This window comes from Cucurbita pepo, unplaced genomic scaffold (genome assembly GCF_002806865.2).
Source record: "Cucurbita pepo subsp. pepo cultivar mu-cu-16 unplaced genomic scaffold, ASM280686v2 Cp4.1_scaffold000297, whole genome shotgun sequence".
NCBI lineage: Eukaryota > Viridiplantae > Streptophyta > Magnoliopsida > Cucurbitales > Cucurbitaceae > Cucurbita > Cucurbita pepo.
Window position 1 is genome coordinate 9,776 of NW_019646545.1, and position 23,069 is coordinate 32,844.

The 23,069-nt window shown below is 37.3% G+C and overlaps 2 protein-coding genes across 4 annotated transcripts; both read right to left on the minus strand.

Moving 5' to 3' along the window:
- Window positions 1-11,267: 11,267 nt before the first annotated feature.
- On the minus strand, window positions 11,268-14,185 carry LOC111784918 (chlorophyll a-b binding protein CP26, chloroplastic-like). 2 transcript variants are annotated; one of them, XM_023665436.1, is made up of 6 exons: window positions 13,945-14,185; window positions 13,752-13,836; window positions 12,985-13,035; window positions 12,761-12,881; window positions 12,541-12,675; window positions 11,268-11,737 (listed from the first exon to the last, which is right to left on the minus strand). In XM_023665436.1, the coding sequence occupies exons 1-6, from the start codon at window positions 14,159-14,161 to the stop codon at window positions 11,477-11,479; spliced, it is 870 nt and encodes a 289-aa protein (XP_023521204.1). In that variant the 5' UTR covers window positions 14,162-14,185; the 3' UTR covers window positions 11,268-11,476. The 2 variants fall into 2 exon arrangements, with proteins under 2 accessions (XP_023521204.1, XP_023521205.1); XM_023665437.1 differs by lacking the exon at window positions 12,985-13,035.
- Window positions 14,186-15,455: 1,270 nt separating this feature from the next.
- On the minus strand, window positions 15,456-22,319 carry LOC111784921 (ATP-dependent RNA helicase glh-2). 2 transcript variants are annotated; one of them, XM_023665440.1, is made up of 3 exons: window positions 22,063-22,319; window positions 19,707-19,881; window positions 15,456-15,762 (listed from the first exon to the last, which is right to left on the minus strand). In XM_023665440.1, the coding sequence occupies exons 1-3, from the start codon at window positions 22,223-22,225 to the stop codon at window positions 15,666-15,668; spliced, it is 435 nt and encodes a 144-aa protein (XP_023521208.1). In that variant the 5' UTR covers window positions 22,226-22,319; the 3' UTR covers window positions 15,456-15,665. The 2 variants fall into 2 exon arrangements, with proteins under 2 accessions (XP_023521208.1, XP_023521209.1); XM_023665441.1 differs by having other exon boundaries at window positions 15,457-15,759.
- Window positions 22,320-23,069: the final 750 nt, after the last annotated feature.

Genomic DNA, 23,069 nt, shown 5'->3' on the forward strand with positions numbered 1-23,069 from the left:
AGCATTATTATATTGTGATAATCAAGCAGCATTACATATAGCAGCCAATCCAGTTTTTCATGAACGTACGAAACACATTGAAATAGATTGTCATATAGTTCGAGAAAAGTTACAAGCTGGAATCATCAAACCGTGTTATGTTTCGACCAAAATGCAATTGGCAGATGTTTTTACTAAAGCTTTGGGAAGACAGTAATTTGACTTTTTGAAGGACAAGTTGGGTGTGATCGACATACACTCTCCAACTTGAGGGGGAGTATTAAGAGGATATTTTGCCGTGATAATTAGTTAGAATATATCTCAGATATTTAGGGAGTTGTTAGTATAGATTTGATTAACCGTATATTTTATTTATTTACCAGATTTAGTTACATATATATTTTTTCTATTTTTAGGTATTAGTTGATAGTTTGTATCCTATTTAAACGTGGTAAACCTGAATGAAGATATACTTTCGATCCCAAATCTATTTCTATTTCTCATTCTTAACATTTCTATTGTTATTAAAAAGTTGTAAAAGCCAAGTTAAGTATTCTATAATATCATAACTTGACACTACGATTGTTTAGGTTTGTCTGAATTATTACTAAGTAAAAATCTAACGCTTAACTGGGTTTTCATCTAATTTTCTTAATAATCATTTAAAACTCACCGTTCTTCCTTCTCAGACGGTGGCATACTCGTTGTGGCTAGTGTCATCGTGCGGAATCCTAATGTCGCATCGTTCAAATACTCAAAAGCCACGATGGTGATTTACTACCACGGCGAGGTGATCGGAGAGGGGGAGACGTCGGCGGATTGACGAAGGCAAAGGACACGATGATGATGAATGTGACGGTGGAGATCGAGGCGGAGGAAATGGATGAGGGTCTGAACTTGATGGAGGATTTGAAGTTGGGAGGTTTGAATATCAGTAGCCACACGAAAATGCCACGAAGGGTCAAAATAATTGGATTCATAAAGAAAAGGTTTGAGGTTAAAATAAACTGCTCGTCTACTTTCAATACTAAAACCCAAATGACTCAGAGGGAAGATTGTGATAAGCATGTAAAAATTTCTGATTAATGAAGAATTATGGGAGGAATTTGAAACAAAATGGCTACTAAGTTTGTAGTGTTTAATTATGAGGAGTATTAAAATTTTTAATTATGGTACGTAGGCCATCAAAGAGCACCCGGTCATGCGCGACTTTTTACGTCAACAACCAGGTAGAGAAGGAACGTGGAGTCCACGACTGGTAATAAACTACAACCCCTTAAATAAGGTTTTGGAATGGATTAGATATCCAATCCAAATAAATCAGATTTAATGCAAATAATTTCAATTGCAAAAGTATTTTCAAAACTTATATGAAATCAAGATTTTGGCAAATCCAGATTTCAGAAAAAGACAAATATAAAACGGCTTTCAACATCCCTTTCGTACAATACGAATGGAACGTTATGCCATTTGGGCTAAAAAACACTTCATCCGAATTTCAAAAAATTATGAATGATATTTTCAATCCTTTTCAAGACTTTTCATTGTTTATATTGATGATGTTCTGAGTTTCTCTCAAAACATCACCAACATTTTAAGCACCTTAAAACATTTTTTACAACAATCAAAAGAAATTGTTTAGTTGTGTTTAAACCGAAAATTAAACTTTTTCAGACAAAAATCTGTTTTCTTTGATTTGAAATTGATTTGGGTCTAATTAAACCCATTCAAAGATCCATTGAGTTTGCCTCAAACTTTCCGGATCAGATCACGGATAAAACACAACTACAAATATTTTGGGATGTCTCAATTATGTTGATTTCCTTCAAAATATCAGACTCTTTTGCAAGCCACTTTTTGAAAGGCTCAAAAAGAATCTCAAGCCCCGGACCGAAGAACACAACAAAACAGTCCAAAAAAACAAATCCCTTGTCAAATCAATTCCGTGTTTATCTCTGGTAAACCCAAGGGCTGGTTTAATAGTGGAGACCGACCCATCCAATATTGGATATGGAGGAATCCTAAAATAGTCCCTTGACAAGGAAGAATCCATTGTCCGTTTTCATTCAGGAATATGGAATTCTACTTCAAAGAATTACTCAACAGTCAAAAAGAAGATACTTTCAATAGTACTTTGTGTACAGAAATTTCAAAGCGATTTAATTAACAAAAGCTTTGTTATCAAAACCGATTCTAGGGCATCTAAATTTGTTTTAGAAAAGGATGTCAAGAATCTTGTATCTAAACAAATTTTCGCTAGATGGCAAGCAATTTTATCTTGCTTCAACTTTCAAATTTTGCCTATAAGAGGGGTCAAAAACCCCTTGCCGGATAAACCTCTCAAGCGAGTTCTTACTCTCGAAGAAATCTTCTCTCTAACTGATCCCTTTCACCCTACAATGATCAGAAAGAAAATAGTGGAAAAAGGGAAGAAGCCCATTTGCTTCTTCTAACACTCCTACTCCAATGACGTCTGACAGCTATGCTATGGATACTGGCTTCACATTGGTGACCAGATCTAAAGCAAGGCTTTCTCAAAAAACAAGCGGAGGTTATCACTCCGACGAGGCCTTCTGCCTCTTCTACACGGCCATCTACCGTTACTCCATCGAGACTTGCTGTCTCTTCCACTTCAAAGGGACTTTCTGTCCCCTCAACCTACTCGGACGTGGTTGTTCCCATTCGATTCTCTCCAGTTCCTAAAATCATGACCTGTTTTCAAAAATTTGTGTCTATACCAGAAGCTCTGGTAGAACCAAAATACGACGACCCAAAGATCAGCGAGGTCATCAAGAAAGCCTATCCATCGAGATTCTTTTATATCCTGGATGATCTTCATAAGACTAGAAGGTTTTATGAATTCATTTTGGTCGACACAAAGTCCGTCGAAATTACTCATATTCCGAGTTGCGATGATCTTTCAAAAATCGCGTACTCAAAATTAAAAATTTTCAAAGTCATGAATCCGACGTATTGGAATCAAGATACGTTCACGAAAATGACTATTTCGAGCACTCATGGTTTATTCAATTATGCCAGAATGCTCATAAAATTCATTACCCATTTTGGTTCATCAAATGGTGGAAAATCTTTGGATGAGCCAAAGATATATTTCTCTTTCCAATACAAGAATCGTTTCACTACTTCATTCAAAACATATTCAAAACTTTGTTTCCTTTAGCCATGTGCTTTTGCGTATACTTTCAAATTCCTTGATTTTAACTTGTAATTTTCAAATAAAAGAAAGAGAAGACTAAGTAAAACAGGTCTTCAAAGTTATCAAAATCAAATGGTGGGATAAATACACTCATACGCACGCGGATCTCAAAGCGGTAAAGGTCTGGTTATCTGAGAATGGCCACCTCCAGGATTTATCCAAGAAGAAGACCTTAATTCAAAGTCGAAGCTACTTGCTGCATTAGCCTAGACAAATTCGGAAGCTGATTTTCAAAAGCTTTTTCAAGAGGCCGCATCAGTCGAATCAACATCTTCTCCTTCTATAGTAGAAGAAGAAGAGGAAGACACAATTTACGATCTCAATGATCCATTTTTAGATTCTCAACTACCAATATAAACATCATCATATGTAGAGGACTCAATAGTCGTTAAACTATTTATTATTTATTATAATAATAATAATAAAAAAAAATAAAAAAATAAAAAAAATCATGGGTGGAATATGTCTCCTGACATATTCTTACCATCTTTGTTTCTTTACCCTTTTATCTTTCTTGCTTTATTATTTTGTTTTTCACTTTTTCCACTTTCATCTAATTATTGATGAATATGGACAGATATACATTATCTCTGTAAATTAAGCTAGGATGACAAAGCTCAGGTAAATGGAAGGGCTCAAGTCATTAAGAGTTACTTCTTGATCCTACTAAAATTAGAGTTCAATCTAATAGTTGAATTTGAAGATCGAAGGGTTTTATACAGGCTAATCTCGATTGCATGATTCTTTGAAAATTGATATTTTCATAATTTTTTTTAGTTTAAGGGTATTTTGGCATTTTAAAACTTTTGAATACTTCATCATTATTTTTAAGAATTTTAATCTTTAATCTAAATTTTTTCTTAAAACAATTTTGTGACGAATTTTGTAAACAACATGCATCTCGATATTTTAGATGCCTCCGATAAAGTGTTGCCCTAAATAAGAATGAGCTCGAGATGAGACTTTGACTTTTAGGTAATTAGGAAGCTACCTTAAGAATATGTATTTAGTAAGCTTATCACACACCAAAACAATGCCAAGACACAAAGAATGCTAAGAACAAAGAACTAAGGTTTTAAGATTTCGAAACCAAAGAAATCCCTATTCTAACAACAAAGATCCAATTCAAGGGATTTGTAACAAAATCAATGGTTTCCATGCTCTTGAAAATTCAATTAGTATATGTTAAGGATATTTAGTAATAAATTATAGTTTACCATATACATTTGATATTTTATTATAAGGCAAATATCTAATATTTGTCTTATTACCGTAGATATCTTTCCATTTATTGTTATTTCCATTTATTATTATTTTCATATCCTTGTAATTTATTTGATTATAAATAAGATAACTTTCACACCATTTAAGTGTGGTGGATTAATCAAACATTCTCATGGTATCAGAGCCGTTTCGGTTTAACAATCTTGATCCTTTCTTTTCAATGGCTTTTGAAATTTTCTACTATTCTTCTCCACCACCACTGTTGGCTTCGACGCCACAGGGGCAGTCGCCATGGCTGCCACATGCAAAGCCGATTGATTACTCTTTGGCTCCACCCTTTTGACCTCCAAATCATCCTTCGCCATATTCTGTACATACAACCTCTCCCTTTCCAAACATAGCCTCTTTCATTTTCTTCCCAATTTTCCCTTCATCCTTCACAGAAACCCTAATCTTAGGATCGTCATCAGCGTTTTCTCTTCGGAAATATACAGAATCTCAATAAGCCCATCGACCTTTGCAGAGATTTACCTTTGGAATCTGGGCGCAGCACTGGCATCTTCGCCAACCAAGTTGTCGCCGCCCTTCTCGCCAAAATTGGCTCCTTCGCCCCAATGTGGCGACTCTTCCAGCTGCCCTTCTCGCCAAAATTGGCTCCTTCGCCCTAATGTGGCGACTCTTCCGGCTTCAACATTGTCTTTGTCCCTTGCTCTAGGTTTCCCCTTCTACTTCTTGGGGTTAGACATATTCTCACCAGAGCCAAGGTAGCATCGTCGCTAAGCGACAATCCCTCTTCATGGGTTAGACATATTCTCGTCGAAGCCAAGGCAGCATCGCCGCTGAGCGGCGATCCCTCTGCAATTTTCGATGGTCAAGAAAGTGTTTCTCTACGCCTCCTCTGAACCAGGTTGTTGACATCTTCACGAAAAGTGTTTCTCAACCACTTTGAATTTTTCAGATCCAAGCTTCACGTTCGTTCAAATCCGACGCTCAGCTTGCGGTGGGGTGTTAAGGATATTTAGTAATAAATTATAGTTTACCATATAAATTTGATATTTTTATTATAAGGCAAATATCTAATATTTGCCTTATTACCATAGATATCTTTCCGTTATTTCCATTTATTACTATTTCCATATCCTTGTAATTTATTTGATTATAAATAAGATAACTTTCACACCATTTAGGTGTGGTGGATTAATCAAACATTCACAGTATACAAGTTGTCATATAATAAAAGGTGCCCATGGCCTAATGGATAAGGCATCTGACTTCTAATTAGGCGATTGTGGGTTCGAGTCTCATTGGGTGTGTAAACTTTATCTAATGTCAACATGGATAAATTCCTTGACTTTAGAAGTGTAAGCTTTATCTAATGAGGGGATTGTGGGTTCGAGTCCCACTGGGTGTGGTAAGTTAAAGGAGTTTGTGTCTTTATCCCCTTGAATTTAGAAGAAACTCGAGAGTAGGAGACTCAAAATCTAAATGTTTATTGCCTACGATTGGGATTTGTTTTTGTTGATCCGTGTTCAGTTTTGGAGGAGATCCAACAGTTGGATTTTGAGATTTGAGATTCGAAGTATTTTCTGCAGAAGTATGGAGGTTCTGATTTTTTAGTAGAATGACATATCCATAATTACCCATAAATACTTTTGTGCAGAAGTATGGAGGTTCTGATTTTTTAGTAGAATGACAGATCCGTTGATCCGTGTTCAGTTTTGGATTTGTTGATCCGTTGATCCGTGTTCAGTTTTGGAGGAGATCCAACAGTTGGATTTTGAGATTCGAAGTATTTTCTGCAGAAGTATGGAGGTTCTTATTTTTTAGTAGAATGACATATCCGTAATTACCCATAAATACTTTTCTGCAGAAGTATGGAGGTTCTGATTTTTTAGTAGAATGACATATCCGTAATTACCCATAAATACAGGGGTATTTTGATAATTTTTCACTTTCTAAATATATTATTATTATTTCCTCAAAAAAAAATCCATAACTTTTCTAAAAATTCTGTCTTGTCGGNATGCTAAGAACAAAGAACTAAGGTTTTAAGATTTCGAAACCAAAGAAATCCCTATTCTAACAACAAAGATCCAATTCAAGGGATTTGTAACAAAATCAATGGTTTCCATGCTCTTGAAAATTCAATTAGTATATGTTAAGGATATTTAGTAATAAATTATAGTTTACCATATACATTTGATATTTTATTATAAGGCAAATATCTAATATTTGTCTTATTACCGTAGATATCTTTCCNGATTTTTTAGTAGAATGACAGATCCGTTGATCCGTGTTCAGTTTTGGATTTGTTGATCCGTTGATCCGTGTTCAGTTTTGGAGGAGATCCAACAGTTGGATTNACCACTGTTGGCTTCGACGCCACAGGGGCAGTCGCCATGGCTGCCACATGCAAAGCCGATTGATTACTCTTTGGCTCCACCCTTTTGACCTCCAAATCATCCTTCGCCATATTCTGTACATACAACCTCTCCCTTTCCAAACATAGCCTCTTTCNAGGGGTATTTTGATAATTTTTCACTTTCTAAATATATTATTATTATTTCCTCAAAAAAAAATNCCATATTCTGTACATACAACCTCTCCCTTTCCAAACATAGCCTCTTTCATTTTCTTCCCAATTTTCCCTTCATCCTTCACAGAAACCCTAATCTTAGGATCGTCATCAGCGTTTTCTCTTCGGAAATATACAGAATAATAGTAGATGTTTCTNTCCCAATTTTCCCTTCATCCTTCACAGAAACCCTAATCTTAGGATCGTCATCAGCGTTTTCTCTTCGGAAATATACAGAATCTCAATAAGCCCATCGACCTTTGCAGAGATTTACCTTTGGAATCTGGGCGCAGCACTGGCATCTTCGCCAACCAAGTTGTCGCCGCCCTTCTCGCCAAAATTGGCTCCTTCGCCCCAATGTGGCGACTCTTCCAGCTGCCCTTCTCGCCAAAATTGGCTCCTTCGCCCTAATGTGGCGACTCTTCCGGCTTCAACATTGTCTTTGTCCCTTGCTCTAGGTTTCCCCTTCTACTTCTTGGGGTTAGACATATTCTCACCAGAGCCAAGGTAGCATCGTCGCTAAGCGACAATCCCTCTTCATGGGTTAGACATATTCTCGTCGAAGCCAAGGCAGCATCGCCGCTGAGCGGCGATCCCTCTGCAATTTTCGATGGTCAAGAAAGTGTTTCTCTACGCCTCCTCTGAACCAGGTTGTTGACATCTTCACGAAAAGTGTTTCTCAACCACTTTGAATTTTTCAGATCCAAGCTTCACGTTCGTTCAAATCCGACGCTCAGCTTGCGGTGGGGTGTTAAGGATATTTAGTAATAAATTATAGTTTACCATATAAATTTGATATTTTTATTATAAGGCAAATATCTAATATTTGCCTTATTACCATAGATATCTTTCCGTTATTTCCATTTATTACTATTTCCATATCCTTGTAATTTATTTGATTATAAATAAGATAACTTTCACACCATTTAGGTGTGGTGGATTAATCAAACATTCACAGTATACAAGTTGTCATATAATAAAAGGTGCCCATGGCCTAATGGATAAGGCATCTGACTTCTAATTAGGCGATTGTGGGTTCGAGTCTCATTGGGTGTGTAAACTTTATCTAATGTCAACATGGATAAATTCCTTGACTTTAGAAGTGTAAGCTTTATCTAATGAGGGGATTGTGGGTTCGAGTCCCACTGGGTGTGGTAAGTTAAAGGAGTTTGTGTCTTTATCCCCTTGAATTTAGAAGAAACTCGAGAGTAGGAGACTCAAAATCTAAATGTTTATTGCCTACGATTGGGATTTGTTTTTGTTGATCCGTGTTCAGTTTTGGAGGAGATCCAACAGTTGGATTTTGAGATTTGAGATTCGAAGTATTTTCTGCAGAAGTATGGAGGTTCTGATTTTTTAGTAGAATGACATATCCATAATTACCCATAAATACTTTTGTGCAGAAGTATGGAGGTTCTGATTTTTTAGTAGAATGACAGATCCGTTGATCCGTGTTCAGTTTTGGATTTGTTGATCCGTTGATCCGTGTTCAGTTTTGGAGGAGATCCAACAGTTGGATTTTGAGATTCGAAGTATTTTCTGCAGAAGTATGGAGGTTCTTATTTTTTAGTAGAATGACATATCCGTAATTACCCATAAATACTTTTCTGCAGAAGTATGGAGGTTCTGATTTTTTAGTAGAATGACATATCCGTAATTACCCATAAATACAGGGGTATTTTGATAATTTTTCACTTTCTAAATATATTATTATTATTTCCTCAAAAAAAAATCCATAACTTTTCTAAAAATTCTGTCTTGTCGGTCCTTTTTCCCTCCTTGAAAATCTTGGAAAGTTTCTTAAAATTAGAAAAATGACCATTTCGTCCTTTTACTTATCTTTTTTTTTTTTTTCNGGATCGTCATCAGCGTTTTCTCTTCGGAAATATACAGAATCTCAATAAGCCCATCGACCTTTGCAGAGATTTACCTTTGGAATCTGGGCGCAGCACTGGCATCTTCGCCAACCAAGTTGTCGCCGCCCTTCTCGCCAAAATTGGCTCCTTCGCCCCAATGTGGCGACTCTTCCAGCTGCCCTTCTCGCCAAAATTGGCTCCTTCGCCCTAATGTGGCGACTCTTCCGGCTTCAACATTGTCTTTGTCCCTTGCTCTAGGTTTCCCCTTCTACTTCTTGGGGTTAGACATATTCTCACCAGAGCCAAGGTAGCATCGTCGCTAAGCGACAATCCCTCTTCATGGGTTAGACATATTCTCGTCGAAGCCAAGGCAGCATCGCCGCTGAGCGGCGATCCCTCTGCAATTTTCGATGGTCAAGAAAGTGTTTCTCTACGCCTCCTCTGAACCAGGTTGTTGACATCTTCACGAAAAGTGTTTCTCAACCACTTTGAATTTTTCAGATCCAAGCTTCACGTTCGTTCAAATCCGACGCTCAGCTTGCGGTGGGGTGTTAAGGATATTTAGTAATAAATTATAGTTTACCATATAAATTTGATATTTTTATTATAAGGCAAATATCTAATATTTGCCTTATTACCATAGATATCTTTCCGTTATTTCCATTTATTACTATTTCCATATCCTTGTAATTTATTTGATTATAAATAAGATAACTTTCACACCATTTAGGTGTGGTGGATTAATCAAACATTCACAGTATACAAGTTGTCATATAATAAAAGGTGCCCATGGCCTAATGGATAAGGCATCTGACTTCTAATTAGGCGATTGTGGGTTCGAGTCTCATTGGGTGTGTAAACTTTATCTAATGTCAACATGGATAAATTCCTTGACTTTAGAAGTGTAAGCTTTATCTAATGAGGGGATTGTGGGTTCGAGTCCCACTGGGTGTGGTAAGTTAAAGGAGTTTGTGTCTTTATCCCCTTGAATTTAGAAGAAACTCGAGAGTAGGAGACTCAAAATCTAAATGTTTATTGCCTACGATTGGGATTTGTTTTTGTTGATCCGTGTTCAGTTTTGGAGGAGATCCAACAGTTGGATTTTGAGATTTGAGATTCGAAGTATTTTCTGCAGAAGTATGGAGGTTCTGATTTTTTAGTAGAATGACATATCCATAATTACCCATAAATACTTTTGTGCAGAAGTATGGAGGTTCTGATTTTTTAGTAGAATGACAGATCCGTTGATCCGTGTTCAGTTTTGGATTTGTTGATCCGTTGATCCGTGTTCAGTTTTGGAGGAGATCCAACAGTTGGATTTTGAGATTCGAAGTATTTTCTGCAGAAGTATGGAGGTTCTTATTTTTTAGTAGAATGACATATCCGTAATTACCCATAAATACTTTTCTGCAGAAGTATGGAGGTTCTGATTTTTTAGTAGAATGACATATCCGTAATTACCCATAAATACAGGGGTATTTTGATAATTTTTCACTTTCTAAATATATTATTATTATTTCCTCAAAAAAAAATCCATAACTTTTCTAAAAATTCTGTCTTGTCGGTCCTTTTTCCCTCCTTGAAAATCTTGGAAAGTTTCTTAAAATTAGAAAAATGACCATTTCGTCCTTTTACTTATCTTTTTTTTTTTTTTCCTTTCCAACCATTCTAAAGACCTTAAACCCTTAAAATTACTTGTTAGGGTATAGAAATGACATCGGTAAGACCCTTCCCCATGCTTAAATCCCTTAATTTCTTTCCTCGAATCTTTTGAGTCTTACGTGGGTGGCTTATTTTAATTGGAGCTAATTTCCTTCATTTTTTTGGGTGTTACATGGAGAAACCTACTACCATACATCATCAAGTAGTCAAGTACATTATCCTTGACCGGGAGAATCACATGCAATGGGTTAAAGTATGATAAAGGACAAGTACCTAAAGAACTAGTCGATTTTACCTATAGTGATTTAGCTAGAGACATCGATGATAGAAAAAGCATCAGAGGACTGATGTTTTATACCAATAGAAATTTGATCATTTGGTAATCTTGGAAACAGTGAACTGTGTCGCTATCTTCCTATGAGGATGAGTTCATGGCAGCCACTGCAAGTATCATGCCAAGCATTAGGGCTGAGAAACTTGTTGAACAAGGTGACCAGTAGCGAGTTAAAGCTAGTAACTCTCTACATTAACAACAAATCTACAATTACATTGATGAAGAATCCAGTATTTAACGGACGCAGTGAGTTGTCGAAAAGCAATAGATCGTTGTAGGGTTCATCTACACTAGAGAGCAATGTGCTAATATTCTCACTAAGGCCCTAGCAAGGGTTAAATTTGCTAAGATACAGAAGTTTCTTGGAGTAGAGAATTCTCGAGTAAAGTCAAGCTTATGGGAGAGATTGTGAGTCAAAACTTGACTTTAACATAATTTATAGTTCACACGAGTTATAAATTACTCATCAACCTAATCTAATTCCGCTCGGTCAGAGTTTTGATAGAAAAATTGATCATTAACTCTCGTTCGTCAAAGACACGAGAGTGAATCATTACGATAAGTTACAAAAGCATCCAAGATTTTCATTCAATACACAAACTTGGGGTTGGGTTATGGCATTCATTCATTTAAAGGGTTGGAACTCTTTCAGCATTCCCTGAAATGACTGTGAGCAAGTTGTTTCCAAAAGGATCACTCAAATGCTTAGCCAAGTTCTCCACTGGCCCTTCTCCAGTCACGTATGCTTGAAAGTAAAACCCTAGCATTGCAAACATTGCCAATCTCCCATTCTTGATCTCCTTCACCTTCAAGATCGCGGCTTGGTCTGGGTCGTCCGCTAGCCCCAACGGGTCGAACGGCCCTCCCGGGTGAAGTTTGTCCTCAAAGTTCTACAAAAACAATAGCATTTAGTAATGATTTTCAATATTAATGTAACTTTCGGTTTTCCCTCAATGTTTTTAAAACGCGTATGCTAGGAAGAGGTTTCCATACCTTTATAAAGAATGTTTCGTTCTCCTCCCCAACCGATATGGGATCTCACAATCCGCCACTCCCTCGTTCGGGACCCAGCATCCTCGCTGACACTCGTTCCTCTCTCCAATCAATGTGGAATCTCACAATCCACCCCCCTCGAGGGCTCAGCATCCTCTCGTTCCTCTCTCCAATCGATGTGGAATCTCACAATCCACCCCCCTCCTTCGGAACCCAGCGTCCTCGCTGACACTCATTCCTCTCGCCAATCGATGTGGAATCTCACAATTCACCCCCCCTTCGGGGCCCAGCATCCTCGCTGGCACACCGCCTAGTATCTGGCTCTAATATCATTTGTAACAGCCCAAGCCCACTGCTAGTAAGAGGTTTCCACACTCTTATAAAGAATATTTCGTTCTCCTCCCCAACTGATATGGGATCTCACAATTAACCTACGAGAACCTACAATTACACTGCTTTGAATACAAGATCTCTTATTAAGGATATTTAAGCCTTCCATTACGGTTTACCATATGTATCATATTTGACCCTTGATCATAGACTAATATCGTGTATCCCTCCCTCCATTTCCACAGTAATCTATTTGATTATAAATAGAGAACTTCCACCACCACTTACGTGCATGGTTTTAGCAGATATTCTCAGATACCCTGTAAAGTTATTATTAAATTAAAGAACTTTATCCAAAAAAAATTCGTACCAAGCCATTGATGATCCGATAATACTCAGCGCCACCAACAAGAACAACCTCCGCAACAACGGCGGCGACGAGGTTGATCGGAATGCTATTTCCAAAGTAGTTCAATGTGTTTCCATCAAGAAGTAGAGCTCCAGTCTGCATATCCCAATAATTCACATACAATTTTGTTCTTAATTTGTTGCTTTGAAAACTAAGTATATATAAACACAATCAAACCGACCTTGAACCAGACAGCCTCCGGGCCACAGTTGGCGCCAAATTTGTTGAAGGCCTCAGGAATGATGAAACCAGCAGCCCCAAGCATCGCCCATCGTGCATGTATCAACTCAAAGGCTTGATATCTACCCAAGAAATAGAACAAAAAAAACAAGCCAATCTTTATGTAAGCTTCATATAATTGAAGAAATTAGTGTTGGGTTCTTAGATTAATAGAGATTTATTTACTTGGTGAAGTTTTCTCGATTCTTGCTGAGTCCAAACGGGTCGTAACCATAGCTGTAATTAACAAAATAAAAGGTCATGAGTTTACAAATAAGGAATACATTTTCGTTGTTTTGAGGTTTTTTGGGAAGCCAAAATCGAAGTCACGAGAGCTTAAAGTGGACAATATCATACTATTGTGGAGAGTCACGATTTCTAACATAGTATCATAGTCATGCCCTTAATTTAGTCATGTCACTAGAATGCTCAAATGTTGCACAAAGAAATTGGGACACTCGAAAGTGTTGTCAAAAGAGACTCAAGTGTCAATTGGGACCCTTGAAAGTGTAGTCAAAAGTGATTCAAGTTTCGAACAAAGGGTGTACTTTGTTCGAGAACTCCAGATGAGGGTCGAGCCTCGATTATGGGGAGGCTGTTCAGAGCTCCATAGGCCCTCAAATGTCGAACAAAGAAGTTGTGAGCCTCGAAGGTATAGTCAAAAGTGACTCAATTGTCGAAAAAAATGTTGTACTTTGTTCGATGACTCTAGAGAAGAAGTCGAGTTTCGATTAAAGGGAGACTGTTTGAGGGCTCCATAGACATCAAAGGAGGCTTCTATAGTGTACTTTTGTTTGAAGGGAGAATTAGTAGGAGGAGTCCCACATTCACTCATTTAAAGAATGATTATGAGTTTACAAGTAAAGAATCCCTATTAGTACGAAATGTTTTGGGTAAGCCCAAAGCAAATCCATGAAAATTTAAAGTGGACAATATCGAAAATTAAACCATACTCGCCGGGGACTTCTCCGTTCAAGTACTCCGGGATCTCGGATCGATCCAACAGCCCGTCCGGCAAAAAAATCCTTCGGTCGGGACCTAATTAGAATAAAAAATGGAATTCATCATTATGGGAAATACAAAACATAATTGAGTGAAGGGTTTTCAACAGAGTAGAGAGATCTGAATACGGCAGTTGGGACTCACCGTACCACTTGGCGAGCTCGTCATTGATCGGAGAGACGGTGGAGGGCTTCGACTTGGGGGCGGGCTTCTTCCCGAAAATTGCGACAGGCTTGAAGGTGGCCGGACTAGGAGAGGGAGCGGAACTAGCAGAGGCAGCGGAGAAGCTTAGAGGGTTTCCGAGCATTTCGGAAACGCCGAGGGAGGCGGCGGCGGCGGTGGAGGCAGCTAAAGAAGCCATGGGCGGAATGAATGCAAGACGTGGAGAAGGAAGAAGCTATATGGTTGGTGAAGGTGGATGTGGATTGCCACGTAGGATTTGGGGTCGTGATTACTCATATGCTGAGAGATCCAATGCAGTGTTTTGATTGGTGGAGTATAGTGACGTGGCAGATGTGTCCTTTAAGGTTGTCTCTCTTATTGCTTGATTTGGATATCGTTAGCTATCCTAATAAATAATAATAATAAATAAATAAATCACTTTTTATTCTTATAATTTATATATAAATCTCACTTTTGCCCCTAACATTTCAAAATAGTTTTACTTTTCAAAAATCTATAATAGTCTCGATTTTTTTTATTTTATTTTGATTTTTTAATTTTTTTTAGTTTGCATTATGAATTATTTAACATATAATTTTAGATAATAGGTTTATTCAAAAATTATTTTTTAGTTAAAGAAAATTATTTTTTAGTTAAAGGGTTAAAAAATAAAAGTTTAAAATTTAGATATCTATACAGTAAATAGAGTTCACAATTATTTTATTTTTTATTTTTTATTTAAGGTTAGCCACTGTTCATTTTTTTAGTACTTGTTATACATATTAGATTAATTAGATTACAATGATTGCCTGGGATGATCCACATCTAAGGGTGTGATGAGCACATTGAACTATCTATGTGCCTGAGAGCTCTCACAGCCCAGGTATGTGGCCGAGAGCTCTCACAGCCCAGACACAACGACACAATTATCAGGAAAGCGCTCTACCACTGAGCTAATAGCCCGTTGTGCGGGCCTCCCGCTGGGCCCGCTATGCAAAAAGTGAGAAAAAACCTCATCCCTCTCTCTTTCCTTTTTTCGCCCCCATGTCGCCACACGGGAGGGGCATAGGGACGTAAAAAAAGGATCCTATCAACTTGTTCCGACCTAGGATAATAAGCTCATGAGCTTAGTCTTACTTCACCGTTCAGAAACGAAAGAAGACTTCCATCTCCAAGTTTAACTCAGACATAGCTCGCTTCTTTTTGGATGTGGATTAAATATTCTTAACACTATTTTCGAATTGGTTGGGTTAACTTGACTAAAATCATATCAACCCACTAATCGACCGGATTAAATGTTCTTAACACTATTTTCGAATTAGTTGATTTAACTTGACTAAAATAATATCAACCTCCCAAAATTTTTTATTTTCTAAAAATTCGACTGACTAAACTTTTATGATTTAAATTTGATAGTTTAGGATAATCAGTTTCTCAAGTCATATAAAATCTCTAGTTAATTTTTAAAAGTTAAGGCTTCAAGGAAAATGGTTGATACTAAAAGGTCGAAATTATAGAATATAATCACTAAAATATGGCCGATGATCTTATATTGTTGAAGGCAACTTAAATCAGCCTGTTCTTTAATAACCATTGAACATGATTTCAATTCTTTTTNGTTTTTCCTTCTTCTATGCTTTTGATTATGGATCTTACTAACGATGGGGGAAGGGGATTGGACCTTAATGTAAACGCAGAGAACTTCATCTTTTCCACTTGTCAATCTCCCTTGCAGTAACTCGGATAAGCTTCTTTGTATTGAGGGCGAGCTCGTCGACAAGCGCGCCGATCTCGTCCCTACTGATAAGTAAAAATGGAAGTCAAGAAATGTGTCTTGATGTCAGAATAATAAAAGTTCTTCTATAGCAGCACAGATTACATATGAAAAAGGCGAATAAAGACAGTTCAAGCCATCTTGGAAATGCCACCAGTTGTATTCTACCTTCACTGATTGTTTGGATTCCAGTTATTTCAGCTGAGAAAATCATTCTTAATCCTGTGTTTCAACTCAAGAGGATGATTTCAAAAGGGAATTATTATCCTAATCATAGTTCAACGATCTCGACAATCAACGGTTAGTTTCAATGATTTAACCAAAACAATTGACGTGGCCAAGATAGCGTCCCCCAAGTCGATCAGGAACAAGAAATAGAAGGGTGCTAGGAATTTGTGCGGAAAAAAACCATGGAAATCAACCTCAGCGGCTAGCACACATTGTAGGTAGCACCATAAAGCAAGCTGAGTATCAAATGTGCATCTCACTAGCACACAATTGCTTTCAAGAGCTTCAAAAGTAGGGGTTTTATCCAGTCCGTGAATAAGATAAAAGAAAAGAGACTAAATTACGAAGAACACTTGAACCTTGCCCTTTCTTTAAAAAATACTCACTCTTTCAAAATTGTAATATTACCCGGGTTTCGAGATATTTTTTAAAGGTTACAAAAATATGAGTTTTTTTTTTTTCACGGGGATTTTTCCTACTCTTTTGACCATTTCATAGAACTTGTTCTTTCTACTGCCTTCTGGTGCAAGAATAAGTACTTTCTTTTCTATCATAATAGCTTATTCATTTCATCGCCCATTGGAGAGTTTTTTTTCCCTTGTAATTCACCTCTAGTTGTTTGGAGCTTTTACTCCACTGTTTCATCTACCATTCCAATGAAACTGTTTTTCTTTCATACAAGAAATGAAAGAATGTAAACTCTTTGCTTACAGACACCCATTGAAGCTGGCTAAAGAGAAAACTTCCCCCAACACCCCCTTCCTAAGAATCCATTTGTTTCTCTCCAGCTAAATGTTCCATAAGAAAGGCAATCCTCAACAAAACACCTCGGTTGTCTAAGAAGGCGAATGGAACAGCACCTCTTCAACAATTGAGCAGCACGAGATTGGGTGTTGAGGATTGTTGTATATCTCCATTGGTATCAGGCCTTTTGAGGATGCTTTGCCATGAGAGCTTATGCTTAAAGTGAACAATATCATATCATTGAGAAGAGTCGTGATTCTTAACACAGATTCCCATACTCCTTAACAACCTCCCAGATTGCCTACTCTACTACGGTGACTTATGGTATCATCGCAGACAGAAAGGATCAGACTGGCAGTGTCACCACCCTCCTTAAATTCGATGGTGGGGAGTGGGGGAAGATGTAGACACACCTTTTACCATATCTGACCCACAAAGAAGACATTACTCCTTACGCATGACACTGCTCGTTTATTGCACACTGGGGCCATTGGGGCCATGGAAATATTGAAGGTCTCCCTCCAGAAGAGAGCCCAAATTATAGTAGTATATGTACATTTCCAATGCACGTGATCCAAAATCTCTTATGATAAAAGGCTAAATTGTTTAATTTAGATGGGCTAAATTTCTTTTCAGGGTCAGGCATAACAGTCGGTTTAGACCAGGCATAACAGGCGGCAGGGAGAGTTCTGTGCAATGCATTGGCAAGTCAAATGAGCCCCGCCCCAGAATAAAGGTCTCCAAAGGTTAAGAAAAAGAAAGAAAGAAGAAATTAAACCATTTGGTTACAGAAGCTGGCTATAAGAGAGAGCTTCCCCCAACACACCCTCTACTACTTAAAAATCCATTTGTTTCTCTCCCGCTAAATGTTCCATAAAGCAACTCAAAAGGTAGTCCTCAACAAAACACCTCTGCTGTCTTCGAAGGGGAATGGAACAACACATCTTCAACTATTGAGCTACACCAGACTTATTAGGGGCCATGGAAATATTGAGCTCCAGTAAAGAGCCCCAAATTGAAGTAGCATAGTTACATATCTCTATTGCAACAAATCTAGATTGGCTATCAGGAAATTTTTGCTACACGCCAAGTGAAATACTATTCGGGTACTTCTATCTATCGCAACAAATCTAGATTTGCCACCATTTCAACTTGGTGTAAAGAATGCATTTTTAAATGGCTTACCTTTGGGATTTGATGACAGAAGTTTAGGTTTTTCTTTACATAGAAGTTTAGGTTGATAGCTTATTTCTAGCACATATGATAGGTAATCCTCTTGCATAAGTTTGAGTCTTTCTCATCACTCAAGAAGTACAAAATTATTTTCTCTCATACATAGCTTCAAAAACCAATCATAGTGAAAGTGTTGTCCACTAATGACGATGGATAGGTCTCCAACATCTAAAACAAAAGGATGGATGTCAATTATGTATACAGGACACTGTACTTAAGTGGTTATGTGAGAACCCTGATTTTACTTACGTTAGAAGGGGCAAAAAAGGAAATAAACCATCTGAGAGTTAGAGAGGATGAGGGGACCCGTGGGATCACTATAAGGAAATGTTGGCGTAAAAAGCAGCATATATAGGTATGATACAGAAGGTGTAGAAATTTTCATGTTTTATCTTTTCTAGAAAGTTGTAAGGAAAGAGAGTTTATCAGGCCTCTCAAACAAGCTGAAGAGTTTTGTATTGCCTTATGGCAATTTCTTCCTTTAAATATCAATAAATTATAAGGAGATAACTTACAAGTCAAAGCCGCTTTGTAGGAGGTTGGTGGGTTTTTTAATGATTGCGGGGGAGGGGACAAAGTGCGGTTGGTTTAACGGTTGCCTTCCTGATCAGGAGAAGAGGGGGGGCTTTGGCTTATAACTAGTTGTTAATGATGGAGCAGGTGGGTGGTTGGTAATAAAATTATAAAAATTACCCATCCTATTCTCTCTTCTCCTACAGGTATAAAAAGTTTGTTGAGACTTTCTTTGTTATGTTGAAGAAAGGCAACTGTTGCAAGTCTACCCTTTTGGTTTGATGATTTATGCACCAAATAGTTTGTTTGTCAATAAATTCCTCCTTAAAAATTTTCTGATGATTCATTTGGGCAGTTAGGAGGGTTTGGAAGGTATCAACTCAACATCGAAGAGATTTCCAATGGATGGTTATGAAGCAAGCTTTCTCTCTCTTTACCTCAGAAAACTTAACACAACTACCTCTGTATCTACTATCGACTTTCTCTGTTCACTTATTCATTGGATGGGTGGTTAGTACAGTGGCTAAGTGAAAGTTGTTTATGGTTTCTGTGATATCCCACGTTGGTTGGTGTGGAAATCTTTCCCTAACAAACGCATTTTAAAGTTTGAAAGGAAAAGCCCAAAGATAACAATATCTACTAGCGATGGACTTGGGCCATTACAAATGGTATTAGAGTCAAACACCGGGCGATGTGCCAGCAAGGAAGTTGTTCCCCAAAGGGGGTAGACACGAGGCGGTGTGCCAATAAGGACGCTGGGCCCCGAAGGGGGTGGACTTGGTGGGGATCCCACATGGATTGGAGAAAAGAACAAGTGCCAGCGAGGACGCAGGGCCCTGAAGGGGGGTGGATTATGCTATCCCACAGTGGTTGGGGAGGAGAACGAAACACCCTTTATAAGGATGTGGAAACCTTTCCCTAGCAGACGCGTTTTAAAGCCTTGAGGGGAAGCCCGAAAGGGAAAGTTCAAAGAGAAAAATATTTGCTAGTAGTGGGCTTGGGCCGTTATAGTTTCCAATGAAGGTGAGGTGGAGGTGTGGAGGCAAGTAGAGAGAGAAAGAGAGTCACTGGGGTTATTTTTTTGGAATTTACATCATGGAAAATTGCCACCTTAGTCAATACATGGTTAAGAAAAAGCCAGGTCACCAAATCTAGATAAGCACTAAAATGGGAATTATCCCTGACTTGTAATAATGCATGCAGGAACAGAACAGGATAGTCACAAGTTGAAAACAGTTAGTTTAGAACTTACTGAGGAAAAATACTTTGATGACCATTTAACAGATCCCCAACGTTAGAGTATCTTCGTTTGTCATCTTGCGCAATGCCCCTGCCCGCACCATAGCCAAATCCTAAGCCAACTCCACATCCAGCACCAAGACCAAAGCCAAGTTGTAGGCCAGGAATTCCTGGACCAAATCCAGCACCTAGAATGGAGAACAAATTTTGCAAATACATCTATTTTAGTTTAAATTAAACAAGGATAGTTCACCACAGTTCAAGGTTCAAAGTAAAATTTTCATAGTGATAACATTTATGAGCTGACACTCAAGCCCTACCTTCTACCACAACCCAAATCCATGATAGTTTCCTCTTCTATGCATGTGTGCACGCAAGTGTGTATGTGAGAGACCCAGAAGACGCTTTATCTTCCCAGTTCCTTTTGTCCTCTTTTTTTCATTCATAAATTGTTTACTATCAAAAAGAAAATCTTCTTATATACTAAAAATCATACTATAATAAAGGATAGAGAGAATTTATTCCTCATCAACGTGTAAGTACTATGTGAATTCCAATTTTTTAAGTCTTATACATTTTGAGCTTTAGGCACCAAAAAATCCTTCTAAACAGATTGATGGAGTTTAAAACATGTAGCCAAGTACCGCTTGTAGAGTCCAAAGTTGAGATAAATAAAATTCAAAACCCACCCTCCCGACTAACATGAGAGCCACCATAATTTAACAAAAANGACAAAAAGATATATATATATACACACACACACACATACACACACACACACACACACACACACACACACACACACACACACACACACACATNAGACGAAAAAAACGGGGTTGGGTGATGTACTTGTGTGGATGGTAAAAGCTCTGATGTTGATTACAACCATACATACACATAAAAAACACTTACGTCCCAATAAACTGCTTGAAGAAGTTGCGTCCATAAATTCCACAGCCACTAATACACATTTAGTTATTTTTCTCGAATGTATCCATCAAAAGACATGTCTAAATTGTTGAATAATAAAGATGAAGCACAAATAGTTAACAATATGCAGATAATTCATGCAGAAGTATACCGCTCATACCATCCTCTCTCCACTTGAAAGATAAAAAATACATCGCACTCGGCAAAGGACAAAAATAAAATAAAAATTATGTTAAAGCACACAACATATAAACTAAAAGAAACAGAAGAAGCAAATAAAGAAAAACAGACAAGAGAAGATCTTAATAAAGAAAATGAAAAGATACCCACCTGAAATCTGAATGAACTACATCTGGGCCTACTTGGGGATTCATGTTTTAGCTATTTGTACGAAAATTAGTTATTTGCTCTGTAGTACACTTAATTCCTTTTGGTGATTTTCGAACTGAATTTCATCCATAGCATTCCCTTCTTCNGTACGAAAATTAGTTATTTGCTCTGTAGTACACTTTATTCCTTTTGGTGATTTTCGAACTGAATTTCATCCATAGCATTCCCTTCTTCAAGTCTAAGCTTTTACATATTTCAACATTCATAAAACGTCGCAATGTGTTAAAATATATTTTAACCATAGAACCTTTCTATCATTAATTTTTGGAAAAACAGAAATGTTGTGATCTGCGTCTGGTCCATCAAAACAAGGTCAAATGCTTCCTAGACTTGGGGAAAAAATCATAGGGCTAAAGAATTTCAACAGCAAGCGTGGCAATGTACATACAATCCAAATACCCATATTCTCTAAACCAGAATGCAAGAAACATGTAATATTGAAGGACAAAAGTCAAAGACGGTAAAAGGCACAAATACCAATTAAATCATCTTGAAACGATTATCAGCCTAAACCAAACAAACACTACAGACAGAATAACCCCACCCAACCTACCTCAATCTCTGAGTCAACAAGCATATCTCCGACTAAAGCAATCAGCAAGTTGCAGGGTTAACACAATCCATAAGGCAACATTTTCAATTCACCAATAGCTAAGCCTCATCAAAGTAGTCGATAAATACGCATTAAACAAAGTGATTCCGCTGATTAAATTGATTTTATGCAACATAATTGAAGTAGTAAAACGAAAGGAATCCAACAGAGGAATAACAAGCGAGTTACGACTGAAACAAAAAGGAAAAAGACAAATGATGAAGAAATGCTTGTTTAATCTCTGATTCAACAAGCATACCTCCGACTAAAGCAATCAGCAAATTGCAGCGTAGAACACAATCCATAAGGAAAATTTTCAATTCACCAAAGATTAATACGCACTAAACAAAGTGATTCCGGTAATCTAATTGATTTTAACAACATAATTGAAGTAGTAAAACAAAAGGAATCCAACTGAAACAAAAAGGAAAGAGAGAAATGATGAAGAATTAACCTCCGACGAGGCCGATGCCAAAGCCGACGCCACAACCAACGCCGAGGCCGAAGGCGGGACCTAACCTTCCGATTCTGGAAGATTTCAAAACTGGAAGCTTCCACAGCATTCCGCTCTCATCTTCTCGGCCTTCGTGTCTGCTTCCGTTCATGTTTCGAGGCATTTCTGATTATTTTTCATTCCACGTCTTTCATCAACGTCAGTAGAGAGAATACATTCCTCCTTGCAACGTTTTTTTAACCATACATTCCTTCGCCAAATTTGTCAAATATGGTTTTAGTTATAAATTTTTATTTTTCTTAAAATTTTTATTTTTATTTTAAAAAAAAATAATTAAATTGAATATATTTAATGGGGTAATGACATTAAAAAAAAAAAAAAAAAAAAAAAAAAAAAAAAAAAAANAATTTCTAAATTGTTAAGTTGATTAATATTGTTACCCGATAGCTGCATGGAACAGGAATTTTATTATCCGACCAATTCCAACTATTCAACCTAAATTATAAAAGTTGATTGGGTTAAATTTTTTTCATGAATTTTTAGCAAATTAATTTGTATTATCTAACCTAACCCAACCTTACTTAGCATTTGCAACTGATTAGAAATGTGTTATGGTTTGTAAATGTTTAATATTTGAATTATCTGAGATTTTAGCTATGAATATAACATGTACGGTGGATAAATATGATTTTTTTAAAAAAAAAAACTTTAAAAAAAGAACTATCCAATCCAATCGGAATAGAAGGTTGGACGGGATAGGGTTGAGTTGTGAACTCAATTCATGTGTGGCTTAAATCACAACTCAATCAACTCGAAATTTTAAGTAGGTCCAAAAGATACTCATTATGTTTTGTATTCTAACACCCGATTCGTTTTTATAACTTTTGGATTTATTTATATTTGAATGATGTAATTTGTTGCCGCCTTTAGGCATATCAATGAGTTGTATGAATGATGTAAATATATCACAAATTAACATATCAGATATATCAACAATTGAACTAAAA